Here is a 14,849-nt window from a genome sequence, read left to right on the forward strand (position 1 = left end):
ACAGTTTCTAGTTGCCCACCATACACTTCATCATCAGACTATTAATAAACAGGCGTTACTAAGGTGTTGTACATTTTAATGTTAAGTATGATTTCGTGGTCCCCTTGCTTCAACTGAAGACCACAGTTTGGCACCTGATGTTCCAGCTACTTTTAAGTTGATTGTTCAGTGAGTTAAGTACTACCTTTTCTGAATATCAGAGACCAGCTGACTGGTCCATGATTATTTGAGTCCTGCTTTCTAGAGATATAGTTGCCTTTTTTGCTAGATTTTTCAGTGAATGCTTTGCATTTATCCTTAATCACTTGCCTTCTTTCCTTATTGTATTTTGGCACATAGCTAGACCATCCTTGCTGCTAAGGGTGACTGTAAACCTCTGCTCAGAATCAGACAGGGCTGCTGTACAGGCAGGGAGAGTAAAAGTATGGCCACGGCATGGATAGACTGCAGCCTCCATAACAGCTGGGACACCACATGCACTAGGTTAACATGGGTACCTAGACAGCTGAGGTAGCTCTTTGCTCAGAAAATTGGCACCTCACAGACCACAGCTATTCTGGCGTTATCGAAGAGCGGTCTAGAAGGAGCTCAGTTTCCACCTTTGTTCTTAAGTTTTCAAAACTTTCCGTGCTGATCTCTGACTGTAACACCCACCTTTTCTCCATGTTGGGGTAGCTAACTTGTTCTTTTGGTTTAGCATCTTTTAGTAGCTGTGTCTTTCCTTTACCTATTCCTAGTCATGCTGGTTTCGGCTGGGGTAGAATTACTCGTCTTCCTGGTGGCTGGTATGGATTTGGGATGAAGATAATGTTGATAACATACTGATGTTTTTAGCTGTTGCTAAGCAGTCAAGGGCCATCCAGCTTCTCATGCTGGCCTGTCACCGAGCAGGCTGGGGGTGCACGGGAAGCTGGGAGGGGACACAGCCAGGAGAGCTGACCCAGACTGGCTGAAGGGGTATTCCATACCATACGACATCATGCTCGGTATATAAACTGGGGGGAAAAGAAGGAAGACAGGGACATTTGGAGTTAAGGTGTTCTGTCTTCACAAGAAACCATTACGCATGATGCAGCCCTGCTTCCCTGGAGATGGCTGAACACCTGCCTGCCCATGGGGAGGGGTGAATGAAGTCCTTGGTTTGCTTTGCTTGAGTGGGCAACTTTTTCTTTACCTATTAAACTGTCTTTATCTCAACCCACGAGTTTTCTCGCTTTTGCCCTTCTGATTCTCTCCCCCATCCACGGGGGTGGGAGTGAGCGAGTGACTGTGTGGGGCTCAGCTGCCAGCTGGAGTTAAATCACAACACTAGTAGATCCCGCCAATCATTTCTGAATTGGTTCACACCAACTTTGCTGTCTTCTGTTATTCTTACTGTATTTGTTTTCTTTTCTTCTTCTAGTGATATGAAAAACATGAAATCAGTCAATTGAACTACTCTTAAGCTTTTTGAAATTCACTTTTATAGATGACAGGATTCTTCTTCCATTTTATTTTATTTTGCAGGTTCTTTCTTTGAATATTGGGGAGACACTGTAACTAATGTTGGCACTCTTGAGAAACTTATTTCGTTTCAGTTAGCTGGGCTTGCACAGGCTTTTACCAGACAGCAAAATTGGCTCTTCATCCACATGCATGCTTCCTCTTTTGTAGATGGAAATTCATACCATTTCCTCTTCAAATAGTCTGATGACCCCGTATCTGGTGTAATTCAGAGATGTGTTATATCATTGTTTACAGCAACAACTTCTGCAATACGTTGTCACACAGTTTTTTACATACATTAAGCCAACATCTGCTGCTACATCTATTATTTCTATCAGTAACAGATACTTCTGCACAGGGTAGAAACTGACTCAAGTTTGAAGGAAAATAATAATTTTTAATAATTTGAGTTGTGTCTTACACCTTGCTACATACATTCATGATCAGATATTTTGTGCAGTGAGAAGATGAGTAACAGTAACTTTGATAAACAAGCAGCTTTTCTTTTTAAAATAGGGCAAAAATAATCTAAGAAACGTACAGACTTCCTCACTTTCCCTATGTGGCTTCTTGCTTATATAATTATTGAGTAACCTTTAAAAAAATCCCATTTCATCCTGATCTGTGGAATACCACCGATGAGTAGGAATTTCTCTTCCAAATGGATCTCTTTTCTTTCTCTATAAATCTGGCTTTCCTCTGTCTGCAATTGCTGCTGCCCTCAGATTGCAGCACTGTCCCACTCACACCTGGCATGGCCTTTTGACCTACAAGCAGCTACTTTTATTTATGCATCTTTTGTTTTAGAAATCAGACCCAATAAATACCTCTAGTACCTTTTATACCTTCTGCGACATGCCTGTCAAAGCAGAACTGCATTGAGCAGAGTTTAGGATTTTGTCATTATACTTGTTAAGAAAAGCAGTATTAAGAAATTAAGTGTCACAGAATAGGTATATTAGTCATAGGAATCAAGAGGCCACAAGAGGAGAGAAGGTGCAGACCAAACAGGCAAACTGTCCTGTGGTGTCTGGTAATTCTAAGATGCCTGTTAATGCTTGCTGTAGTTGGAAGAGAGTCTCACACGGAAGGGAAAGTCATACCTCTGTATTTTCCTGTCTCCCAGCTGGCTGCCCTGGTAGGCAGCAGGTTGGGGTTTTTTTCACTTGAAATCTGTTTAAGTGCATCTTGCTATTTTAAAATCTTGTTCTGAACGTTCATGGTGAAATATATTGTAGGTGTTTTGCTACCATTTCATGGCTGATCATTCTTAAATCGTATTAAATATTAATTAATTTGTTTCCATGAAAAATGACCAAGCTACTCTGATCACTGAATTTTCAGATTCGGTACATGCAACTGTACTATCACTCTGGTATTTCTGGAGAATTCAGTACAGGCCTCTTTCCGCTCCCATTGAAATCAATTACTTAGCACTTACGAAGTCTTTTCCTCAAATGTTCAGCTGATACAGTACAGGCTGATTTTTAAATTCATGCTTTCGTCTGTCTTGTGCTTTTCAGAGCAGACTGCATTATTAATATAAGCCTGGGCTTCCACTGTTCAGTGAGCGGTCTTGTTTTTATCCCTTGGTCAGTTACTAGTTCACTAAAATATTTGCCTCTGTGATGTTCATTTTTCTTTCTCTGCTCTATTATCCGGTATCGTTGCTTTGCAGAAATAAATGTGCAAGTATTGCTGTACAGATTGCAGTCACACTTCACTTAAAGGCAAGATTATTCTTTCTTGCATAGCCTTTCCTAGTTGCAAATAATGATAGAAATTTGTTGGAAGAGTGTCAGAATCTTAATTATATAGGACTGCAAAGGACTGCATCAGCTACAAGACCAGAGGAGCCTAGAATATCATCAAAATACATTTCCAGGACTGGGGCAGGAGACTAAATTGGCTGAAGTCTTGCATTTGGAATTTGTATGGGGATAATTGTAATTATAAGGATTTTTCTCTGCTTAATTAAAGGCACTCCTCTGCAGAAATAAGAAAGCAATTTACTCTCCAACCAGGCTTTGCGCAGTTCTGTCAACGAAGCTTAAGTACCCCTGGCTTTTCTGCTCTTCATCTGGTAAGTTCTGGTTTTATCTTCTTACACAGGTGTGGCATCTACATTGCTTAATGGTTTTGGGGTAAATTAAGTGATCTTCTTAAGTTGTCTCGCTTTCCACTGGCTTCAGCCTGAAGCTTTTAAAAAAGACTCCCTGGCGAGCTGAGGAAATTATGCATTGGAAAAAACAGAGAAGGGTCCTTAGAGCCTGAAACAGACAGTCTTTCTGCATGCTGCTATAAATCAAAGTTAATTAGGAAGTGTTGGTGTATATTACATTCATCTCCATCAAGTAAATGCCACCATTGCGTGGTGATCACAGATGATTTGCAAAAGGAGGTCAGTAAGTAAAGAGGAAAAAAAGAAAGGTGGAGGCTCAGCTAGCTTGGCTTAATAAACAGTTTCCAGAGATAGCAGCAGAGACAGCGCACTGACCTGTTTTTCAGTGTTGTATAGTAAGCCTGTTAAGCAAGGAATGCCGAAGTATGGCCTGATTGGCATAGATGTAATGGAGTCAAGTGTTACGTGTCTCCGAATCATCTTCAGCCTTTCACGTGTAATCCCCCTCTAAAGAAGTGGGGCCATATGACACTGCCCTTATGACAAAGGGAAAAATTGTCAGATCTTTTTAATTGCCTTGCAGGAGGATGGGTATTCTGCAAACATTCTGTATCATAAATAAAACTGAATACGATTTTGATACTCTCTTTCCTTTTCTCTCTCGGCCCTTTTAATTTTTTCTTATTTTTGTGAGACCCAGTAAGTAGAACCTGACTAGGAAAAGTCTTTGTGCACCAGTGATTGTGAAAAATGTAAAATACTAGATGTAAGCAGCTACTTCCTGTGTATCAGGGCCTCCCGCCACTACTCACTTCCTTAATCTGAAATGCTGCAACTTGTTCCTTGCGGTTATTCAGCCTGAGGAGGCTAGGTCCCTTCTTCTACATGCAGACAACTGCTTTTGCTCTTGAGAAACTTGATAACGTTTCATTTGCCGAGTGTTATACCGCAGCTGCCATTTTGTGTGCTGTCGCAATCTACATGCCTCTAATCCATCATCCTTAAAAAGGTATGTTTGCAGTAATGGTTTCTGGCATTTTCTGTAGAATAATTGTTTTGCACACTTGTATAATGTGTGAAAACGAGTGTTGGCTTCTCAGTTGAAATAGTATCTCTGTTTCCTTTGATAATTTGCACCAATTGTTAGGGAGACCATCACCTTCCATCTGCATTTACCTTTTTCACCATCTTTTTTACATTTGTATCTAATTTATGATAGTCAAAAGCACATGTTCTAGTGATTAAAGATTATTAACACCTAAACTAGAAAAAGTTAGGAGACATAGTGAAATACGATGAATTTGACTTGTCAGAACATACAAGTGTGATTTCTGAAAGGAAATGCAATGCTTAATTAAAAATTAGATTGTATTAAGCAAAAAATTTTGCATGCAAAACATTACATCATCAGCAACTGAAAGGATGTAATATGCTTTTGTATACTTTGAGCTGTGTTTTACTTTAACCTTTAGTGAATTTTTTTTTTAGTATATCTTCATATATATATACACTAACATGAAATGTTTAACCCACTGGCAGTACAGTAAGTGATCTTCAAGGATATTATGCTGACAATTAATAAAAAATCAATAGCTAATAAAGGTCACCATTTACTCATAACCATTGGTCCAGTATGCTCAGCACTACAGTAGGTACAAACCAGAGACGGTGCTTAACCTAAAAAATTTATTCGCAGCAAGGTGTATTTTTTCAGCTGTCTGCCTTATGATTTGCTGGACTTACTGTCAGTTTTACATTTTTCCTTTGGGTAAAAAGAGCAACGAGAGAGATTTTTCCCAAAGGTGTTCTCAGGGAATTCAATCAATCCCTTAAATGTACAGGCTGAGGAGTGAGCTCAGAGACGTTATTTTTGCAGAGACCAATACAGTTTCCCTATAAAAGGGGGACTTGGGGCGGGGGGGGGGGGTTGAGTGTGTTCAAAGGTCTCTACTACATCATTTGCACAAATATTTACCACATTTATTTTTTTCAAAAGTTTAAATTGGTTTGCTTCTCCTAGATGTTTTTATCACTTTATCTCTTCTAAATATGCTTCGCTTTCTGCAAGATGTTTCTGGATTTTTGTTAGCTGAATAACTTCCTCACTTGTATTTCCAGAACACTACAAAGGCTCCAAAACTCCAAAACACTAATCAGTTTTAACCCATCTTGTTATCTACAGTGACTGACGTGGCATATTATGTATGAGCCATTTTAGTTCACTTACACAGAGCTTTGCCACTGTTGAGCACCTTTGCCTGTTTCATAAATTGTGGAATTCCTCATTGTTCTATTGAGCTAAAATTCTTGATGTTGTGTGTGTACCACTGTTATGCGCAGAGGTCACTTCATGCTCAGGCAAAAATCCTGTCAAATTTAGTGAGACCCTTGCAGGAGTGGGACTCAGTAATAATGAGTAAAGGCTTCATGATTTTGGCCCACAGATTTTATTTGTGGAGAAGAACACTCAGAGTATAAGGAGGATAGCTGCAGAATGTATGTTGGACACAGTAACATTAAAAATAAAGGCAGTGTTGATATCAGGGACATTGGGTGCCTAAGTTTCCTCACATCCCGTCAACAGCATCATAGAGGTAGATTATCTGATCTATGTTCAGACTATTTATTGCTGGCAGCTTCAGAAGGCAGTCTTGTGAAAGGTATTTGGGCTAATCACTGCAATGCAATCCTTGCTCTTTACAGACAAAGATTATTTGATAGCTATTTTTTGCTAGAATTCTTCTTCCTAGTAAGTAAGTTATTCCAGTCCTGTTATTCTAATGCTCTATTTTTCTGTGCTCTTACTGCACTGAGCTGTCCTCAGCCTTTCTGGAACTCACAGAACATAAACTAAAGCTGTTAAAAGTAAAACTAAAGTTTTCTAAAGCTGTAGCTTTTAGATCTATTTGTTACTTGTCCAGAAAATTAACAATATGAGATGCTGGTCTCTGTACTCAACTGGGCAGATGTTTTATTTTCTAAACATATACAGGCTGTTTTTGTTGGCTATATATAGCAAATAAAATAATTTTCAGTTTTCTCTATACATAGAAGACATATACTTTTAACATATGAAGTCACATCTCTGTGTGTGTAGCATTTCTAGGTGCCATATCAAACAAGATTTTCTGCCTGTTTTTGAGCCTAAGCAGATAAAAAGAGCCAAACAGCTTCATAGCGTGTATGAGTGGCAGAGCTTACACCTGTTTAACTTTGTTCTGATCAGATGTTCTGTGTAAGAATGGCTGATTAAATATAATCAGATATAACTGCTCTCTATCAAGGTACGATGCCCTGTGCTGTAGAAATGGTGGCTATCTAAGGTTTGCAATAATAACTTTAGTAGTTCCATGTAATCTTTTGTGTAGTTACTGTATTAAACCTTGAAAAATCCAGTAAAATTAGAACTCAAATAAAATGCCAACCAGTAACATTCAGAGATTGAAAATAATATTTTATTCCGATTTTGCATATACCTTGCCCTCAACTTTGTTTGGAGTGGAAAGCACACAGCATTTCTAATAGTCAGTATCTTTCAGGCACAGCTACTCAAATGAGTGGCATCTTCATGATGGCAGCCATGGTGCTTATAGTTGGTCCTTAGCTCAGTATAGCTCCCAGGACTTACTGCCTTGGCCTTGTTATTGCTTGCTGCTTTTGTCGCACGTGCTGTAGAGTCCATTGACAGCTCCCTGCCAGCTGGTACTGCCTACTGCTATCATTTTGGTCACCTGCCCTTGTCCTCTGTTGTTCCTACTCACTGCTGCCTTTTTTCATAACTCTGATTAATACCATGGATTTGACAAGGGGGACCAAGTCCATTTCGTAGGAAGCCAGCAGAACACGTCTGAGGGCATCCAGGGTATACCTCAGGCTGCCCTCCTTCTGCCAGCATCTAGGAAAGCTCAACAGAGAAAACAGGTGTGAATTTGGATGTAGGTTTAGTATCTTCTATTTCTTCTTTGTGTTTTAAAACTTCTCTCTTTGTTCCCTTTCTTTTTTCAGCTGAATGTTTCATTAGCAACTTTTCCCTGCATTAAACGCAGTGGCACTCTGTATAAGGTCAGAACTCTGTTTCCAATGTTTAATAAATAATGGGACAACAAAAAGAATTAAACAAACAAACCCAAATGACACTATTAAGAAAATCCTTCTGTTGCTAAAACAAATACCTATTTATTTCTTCCATTAGCCTTCCTTTTATGACGTAGTAGACCCGGTAGATTTTGAAGGCTTCCTAATGACGCGGCTGAACAACTTGGACTCAGAACTAGCACAAGAACTTGGTGACTTTCCTGAAGATGACTTGGACATTGTCTTTACACCCAAAGAGTGCAGGACTTTGCAACCCTCTATGCCAGAAGATGGGTAAGACTTTCTCTCCGAAATGCTGCAGGTTTAAAAATAGTCTTGAAGATGTTGATCTAGATACCTTACTCTTCCAATCCATCCATCCATCCATCCATCCATCCATCCATCCATCCATCCATTACACGCTTGCTGAACTTTAAACACTTGAACATTGTCATTCATTGTGTTAGGCCTGTTTGCACATTTATTATGCAAGTGCTTACACAACTTCCTGAGCTGGCTGGTGGCGGCAGAAGTGAGGTAGGCGTAGACCAGGAAGAAGAATAAAAGAAAGGCAGGAGGACAGTATGAAAAATAATTTTGTAGCTGTGATCCCAGAGGTGGAAGTTGATTCTGGTCATGTAGTAAGCATAGGATTGAGGGTTTTTTTCTTTTTTCTTTTTTCTTTTTCTTTTTTTTTTGCCAGCTATGAGTTTCATGGCATTGATCAGATCACTAAGCATCTCTTTCTCAGTACCTTTCTTGCTTAAAAGAGGGAAAATAGTTCATACTTTGCAAGGTTTGGGGAAAAAAATGCATTAATTTCTAGCATAGGAGTCACTTTTGGTTTCGGGCTGGCATTTAATGAAATAATTCGGAAGATTTCCGCTATTTTCAACAGCTTTTAAATTAAAATAGGTAGCATGTGTTGATACTGTGCTCAGCTATCCTGGAAATATTTAAGCTGGTTTAATAAACAAGCAAACTGTGGGCAACAGAATTTTTCAGAATGAGAAAAAGGGATGCATTGGAGAGTTTTCGCATGTGGTTTAGGAGAGCCCTATGCACTGTATACAAAATACTCTTCAGGGATTGTTTCACTGTAAATGGTACCTTCACAAAGAACCACAAAGGCTTACTGAGTTTTGCAAACAGTAACAGCCAGATAAACATTCTGCCCAACATACCAAATGCAATGAGGCTAGGCAGGAACCACAGTTCAGGTGATTTTTGCCCGCTGTGGACTAGCTGACAACCCTCTCTCTAAGCAAGGTCTCAGCCTGCAAGTTCTTTCTTGGCCCAGTGCATCTCTCAAGAAGTTCAGAAGAGCAAAGCGGGTAGAAGAGGTGCCACGCTTCGTCACCTGAGAATCCTTTGAAGCATACAGCTCCTACGTGATTCTGTAACATTTGCACAAGAAGAACTTCGCTTGAAGTTGCTCATAGAAAATGTTTCAATCTTTATAATGAATTCTTGTTTTCTTGTGGATTGGGGAGAGAGAGCATGGATATGAGAGACAGTGAATACTTTGGTGCTTGAAGTTCCTATTTATTTAAAGTATGGACAAAAATAGTGAAAAATTATCCAACTTTGAAATGAAATTTAAAATATAGAATGACCATTTCTCCACTATTTACAAGGTTATTTCCCAGCATGCCTACTGTTTAAAACAGCAGTTACCTGTTTGTTTTTTCAGTAGCAGAATGTGTAGACTCGTGCTGTACAATCAGGTTTGGGCCTGATTTGCACCACAGTGACATTAAGGGTTTTGTAAGGCGTCTGTGGCAGAGCTCAAATAGTCAATACCAGCAAATATGCTTTCAGCAGATTTTTTTACACAGCAGCTTCCCATTCAGCTGTTCACACCCCCGTTATTGATATTAGCACTTTCACAGAAAGTCCTGGTCGAGGATGCCAGGGTGTGTTAGGGAAGGTGAGAGCACAGGAGGGGCATGCACCAAAGATTCACCTGCAGGCGATGCAGTTTGTGGTGTCTTCCTGCACCGAGAGCAGGAAACAGATACTACCAACCAACCAGAGTTCTGGGTGGAAAGTGTTGAAAAGATCATACCTTCCACCCATTTGAATCTGAATCTGAATCTTCCACCCATTCATTCCTGCATTGCATGTGTGTCGTACTCTTCTATTCACTTCAGGATCGGAGGTTGTAACAAGTGATTTTGGCACAGGTCACTAAAATTTTTTATAATAGGGGTAGGGGAATTACGCTATAGCATCATGGCAGCAAATTCACGGACATCTACTTGAGCTTATAATGTTTCAATTCCGATCAGCACTGACAACCCCCAACATTAAATAAGACTTACTTGAAAATCATAAAATTAAATTATAACAGATTCTTAGATCTTAATGTTTTATTATGCTATCTGATTAAAAGCTTAGGGTCCCTTTTCAGAATTTTCTTCATTTCTTTGAGAAAGAGAAAATTACACCAAAAACATACAAGAAACAATGTATTTGCAAGAGGCCTCTGGAAAAATATCTCCATATGTGATGACTTGTTATCAAGTTTTGAAAATCACAAAGATGACTACCTGGCATAATTTCTTTTATTTTGCTGTATTTTATAGCAACGTCGGTCTTACATTCATGAAATGCATAGTGTGGCAAATGGTTACCTCTGTTATATGTATGTTTGTTAATTTATAAACACAGTAACAAAAACCTACATCAGGGAATTCATGCAGTACACAGAATTTTTTAAATGTCAAGCAATAGTTTAGCAGTAGAATACATGTACAGGAGGGGACTGATAGAGAGGCCTTTATCTGAGCAGCATGTTTAGATAAATTTCTTTGTCCTTAAGGTATGACCGAGGTACTAAAATATTTACAATATGTTGCTTTTTCACCAGGGTTGAACTGGACTCACATGTCAGAGACTGTGTTCAGACTTATATCCGGGAGTGGCTGATCGTGAATCGAAAGTAAGCTACATACAAGTAAATAAAACAGAAGATACCTTGCATCTTATTTGTCAGAGGGAAGATGCATGCTGTTATAAGTAATCCTAAAGAACAATGATTTAAATCAGGGACTGAAGACAAGAACTGACTTTTCAGTAGTGTATATAACTATATTATTTTGTTTGAGCCGGTGGGCTATAGCTAAATATTGTTGCATCTACTTCTTAATTATCAGGCACTCTGGGAATTAATTGGGAAGAAATTCACATCAACTGTCCGTAATGATGATTTATCTAAATCAGGAATACTACTACTATTTGATTACACTGAAGGGCAAGATAACAGGGGTAAAGATTACATTAATTTTCCTCTCCATGCCCTAAAAATTCAACGTGATCTGGTCTCTAATGGTGTCTGAAAATGAAACGGAGTGCTAGTAGCAAAAAACTGAGTATTATGGGCTTTCCCAGGAGCAATTGATTTGTATTCATGGGATTATTAGTGTAACATCCATATTTACTATTTTACATCTGTAAGTGATTTCTGCATTTGTGTAGTTCAATACACAGAATTGGACCCATAGTCATTACAGGTGGCAATTAAGGTGATTTAATTTCTTTTAGTTTAGTTTAGTTTAATTATTTTAGTTTAATTTTATTATTCTATTCCATTTCATGTGTTAAACATGAAGGGAACTCTCAGTCAGTGCTTTCTGTGCAGGGGTGTCTGTCCCCAGACTCTCAGGGATGCGCTGTGTCAGTGGAGGTCACCTCCTTCCCCATCACCTCCTCCTGTTCTTCAGAAAGAGGTTTTTGGAGCTCTGTTTTTCTGCACCGCTTCCTGTTCATCACCTCCTGCGCTCATGCCCTTTTCTTGAGAAGCAGTAGTAGCAGCCGATGGCCGAGCGCTGACACATTTGCTGCCATTTCATTGTGCCCCTTCGCCCATCCTTGCTACTCTCTGTTTTTTTGACGTGATGTGAATCAGCAGTCAGTGCGTTACGGGTTGACTCCTGATGATTGTAAAGGAATTGCATTGTTTAACTGTGCACCTTGTGCAGGGACAGAGCAGCCACCAGCCCCCCCAGCTGACAGTTATTAAGAGACTTCCTCTGGGGGTGCTGATGAAGTTGATTGAGTTCTCAGAACTGTTCCACAGTGAGTCACTAAAAATAAGCTAGCGGGTTTTGCAGGCTCTCCGCCTGCACCCCTCAGAGCACAGGCGCTAGCTCTTTCACACAGCGTTGGTCTGAGTGCACGGTAAAGAGCCAGCATGCAGCTTTGTGCCCGCAAGTAGGGAGAAAGCAGTAAAGCAAGTGAGGTGAAAAATAGAACATAGCTATTTTTGCACTTACATGTGCTTGTAGAAATACGGAAGGAGGAGTAGAAATACACATTTGAGAAAAGACTTGTCGTGTTGTACTATTTCATTCATTCAGATAAGGCAAATTTGCATTCAAAAACTTTATTGAGCAGTTGAGTGTGTGGTTAACGTGATGAAGGGCCCTGCCAGAGAGCTGAGCTTTGGCTGTGGCTGACAAAGCAAGCAAGTTATTAAAGATTGCAAAGAACAAGACAGTGCAAAAGATGCTGCAGTGTCACATAAACCAGTGATAGATTGTTATTGGGAGTCTCACGTTACGCTTGGACACTATTCTCAAAACAGATATGAAAGGAAGACATCAAGAGAGGAGTGAGAAAAAGTAGTTATAGAAAGCTTTCTGTTGTTTTGAGAAAAGCTGGAAAAACTGTAGGTCCCTACTTGGGAGACAAAGGTTCATAGGACAGGTTGCTGAACATAGGGATCTGGTAAGCTATGGATGAGAGGAGTGTGTAAGTGACTTTCATCCATTCATGGATGTGAAGGTTCAGAACAGGAGATTGAAGAGTCTTCAGTGGGTGGCATGAGCAGAGGTGGTCCTTGTGCCCCAGGGCAGACAAATATGTGACAGAGGGGCTAGATGCAGCTGAGGGGTCCATGTTTTTTTGCGAGAGGCTGAATGGGAGGCTTGTTCCTGTGCCTCTCAGTTTCTCCCTTCATTTGTCCCTTGTGCCTTTTCCTTGTCCCATGTCTGGCCATTAAGTTGCCATGTGCGGTAAAAGGAGGGTTTGCCTCTTGATGAGTTTTAATTGCTACCGTGCTTTTCAAAACAAATAAACAATCTAAATAAATTTTCCAGGAATACTCTAGGGGAAAGGCATCTCTACTGTAGCTTGTACCCCACAGGGGAAATGTGATCTCAGGTACATAAATCTCTCCATTAATAATTCGTTTGCCCCCAGAGACAGTGAAAAAATAATCAGCAAAACTTCTTTTGGATGCTGGAATGTCTTAAAGTAAACTTATGCAGAATTTCTGTCTTTCATTCTGGATGATTAAGGTGGTTCCAAAACAAGGTCACATCCAAGGAGAGCTGGGATTGTCTCCTTTATGACTTCAGTTTTCATTTTCGGTGAACTGGTAAACGATTAAAATGCAAACAACTACAATTAAAACACATCAGAGCATATAATTCAGTTACTCCCAAAATGTAATAAAAAGGTGTCTCCCTGATCAATAATTGCTTATCGTGGCATCTTTATGAAAGTACTTAGGTGTTTAGACGTTGCTTTGGGAGTGTTATGGAAAGGAAAATGAATGAAACAGGGCACTCCAACTAAAGAGACTGATTGCAAAAAGGCCATTACAGGATTTAGCAAATTGCATACTAAAGTGGAAGAAATAGATCTCTGGAAGTGTCTGATATCTTTTTTTAGGGTACCTGCTGTTTTTTTCCATCTGCCACAAAAACATAACTTGAAATTGGTACCTTGCTGCAAAATTTTGGGAAGTTGCCAGCAGAGAGCGTTACATTGTGCCATAGCAGTAGCTAAACAGGCAGTGTTTAAAAGGTGTAGATTGTTGTATGTGATTAACTTGGGATACCAACAAGGTCCAGGACAAGAGCAGTAAGCTCCTTGATGTATAATTGCAGCAGCAAAGAGACAGCCAAGAGATAAGCGATCCTGATCCATTTTCTTGGGGTCATTGAAATAATCACTGTGTCTGATGAGGAGCTCAGAGCTGAATTTGTACCTAGGTCAGGTTTTGCTGCTGTCTTAGGCTCACAGTATATGCAAAAGTGATCTGAATTAATTTTCTTCCTTTTAAAACCATTCTTAATACACAATAGAGTTGCACTGGTGTGATAAAACAATAAAACAAAATGTCACCTTTTTGCATGAGAGCTGTGCTACACTGCTCTTTTGCACAATAATGTTTCCAGTTGCTTGATTTTTTTTTAAATGTCTTTTCTGTTTTATTTTCCCTTAACCCCTCCTCATGCTGTCCTGACTTGCTCGGGCTTCTCTGTGAAAGGAACCAAGGGAATTCAGACACTTGTAGCCTGAAAAACAAGGGATCCCGAAAAGATTTTCACAAGACACTTCAAAAACAAACATTTGAATCAGAAACATTGGATTCCAGTGATGCAAACTTTCAGGTACATCTTCTTTACTTTGGGAAAGGCGATCAAATAGAGCAACTTTCCTCAAAGGAAGCATCCTAGGATCTCTGTAATGGCGTCAAGCAGAGAGCCATGCTTGCCATTAGGCCTCATGGCAGAGATGGCGTTAAGGCCCTCTCTGCCAGACAGGCAAGAAACACTTCATGACGCCCCAGTGTCCAAGCCACATCTCGCTGTTTTGTTGTTTTCCAACAGGCGGGGCCACGGCACGTCCATGCACTCCCCGAGGAGGCCTCGAGGACGACCCTCGCCGCCTCCGACTTCGACCTGCGCAGCCTGCAGCCGGACCCCCGCCTGGAAAACCTGCTGCGGCATGTCAGTGCTGAGGAGTTCGAGAGGCAGAATGAGGAGGCGCGACGCACCAACAGGCACGCTGAGCTCCTCGCCCTCTACCCCGCCGTGGACGAGGTGAGCTGGGAGGCCGAGTGGCCCACGAGCCTTCCCCAGCTGGCTGTCATGGCATGCTTAAGGTTAAAGCTGCACCACAGCCGAAAAACAGGGTTTGTGGCCTGGGTACGTGTCTCCCTTGGATAGTAACACGGTGAAGGCACGTCACCGCAGGCTCCTGTTCAGCTTTCTTGAACGTGCGTTCAGGGGTTTGTGGTTGGACTTGCGGTGTTGCCTGAGGCTGCGTTACACCCCCCGCGGTGCGGGTCAAGCCCCATGCTGGTGATACAGTTGTGTCAGGGTGTTACCCTTCGCTGTAACGCTTGCTTGGGGCCAGAAGTGTTAAGTATTCG

At 40.6% G+C, this 14,849-nt stretch overlaps 1 protein-coding gene across 1 annotated transcript in view; it reads left to right on the plus strand.

Annotated features, from left to right (window-relative positions):
• The window catches only part of DOCK8 (dedicator of cytokinesis 8), a gene marked incomplete at both ends in the record, with an annotated part of 98,520 nt that overhangs the window by 15,508 nt on the left and 68,163 nt on the right, over positions 1-14,849 (plus strand). The window contains 5 exons of the mRNA XM_082013259.1: positions 3,466-3,568; positions 7,800-7,975; positions 10,554-10,625; positions 13,962-14,085; positions 14,305-14,517. Of these exons, the coding sequence (XP_081869385.1) occupies positions 3,466-3,568; positions 7,800-7,975; positions 10,554-10,625; positions 13,962-14,085; positions 14,305-14,517 (688 nt within the window). The remainder of the gene's footprint in view (positions 1-3,465; positions 3,569-7,799; positions 7,976-10,553; positions 10,626-13,961; positions 14,086-14,304; positions 14,518-14,849) is intronic.

Source organism: Phaethon aethereus (assembly GCF_964289735.1).
Source record: "Phaethon aethereus genome assembly, chromosome: Z".
Classification (NCBI taxonomy): domain Eukaryota; kingdom Metazoa; phylum Chordata; class Aves; order Phaethontiformes; family Phaethontidae; genus Phaethon; species Phaethon aethereus.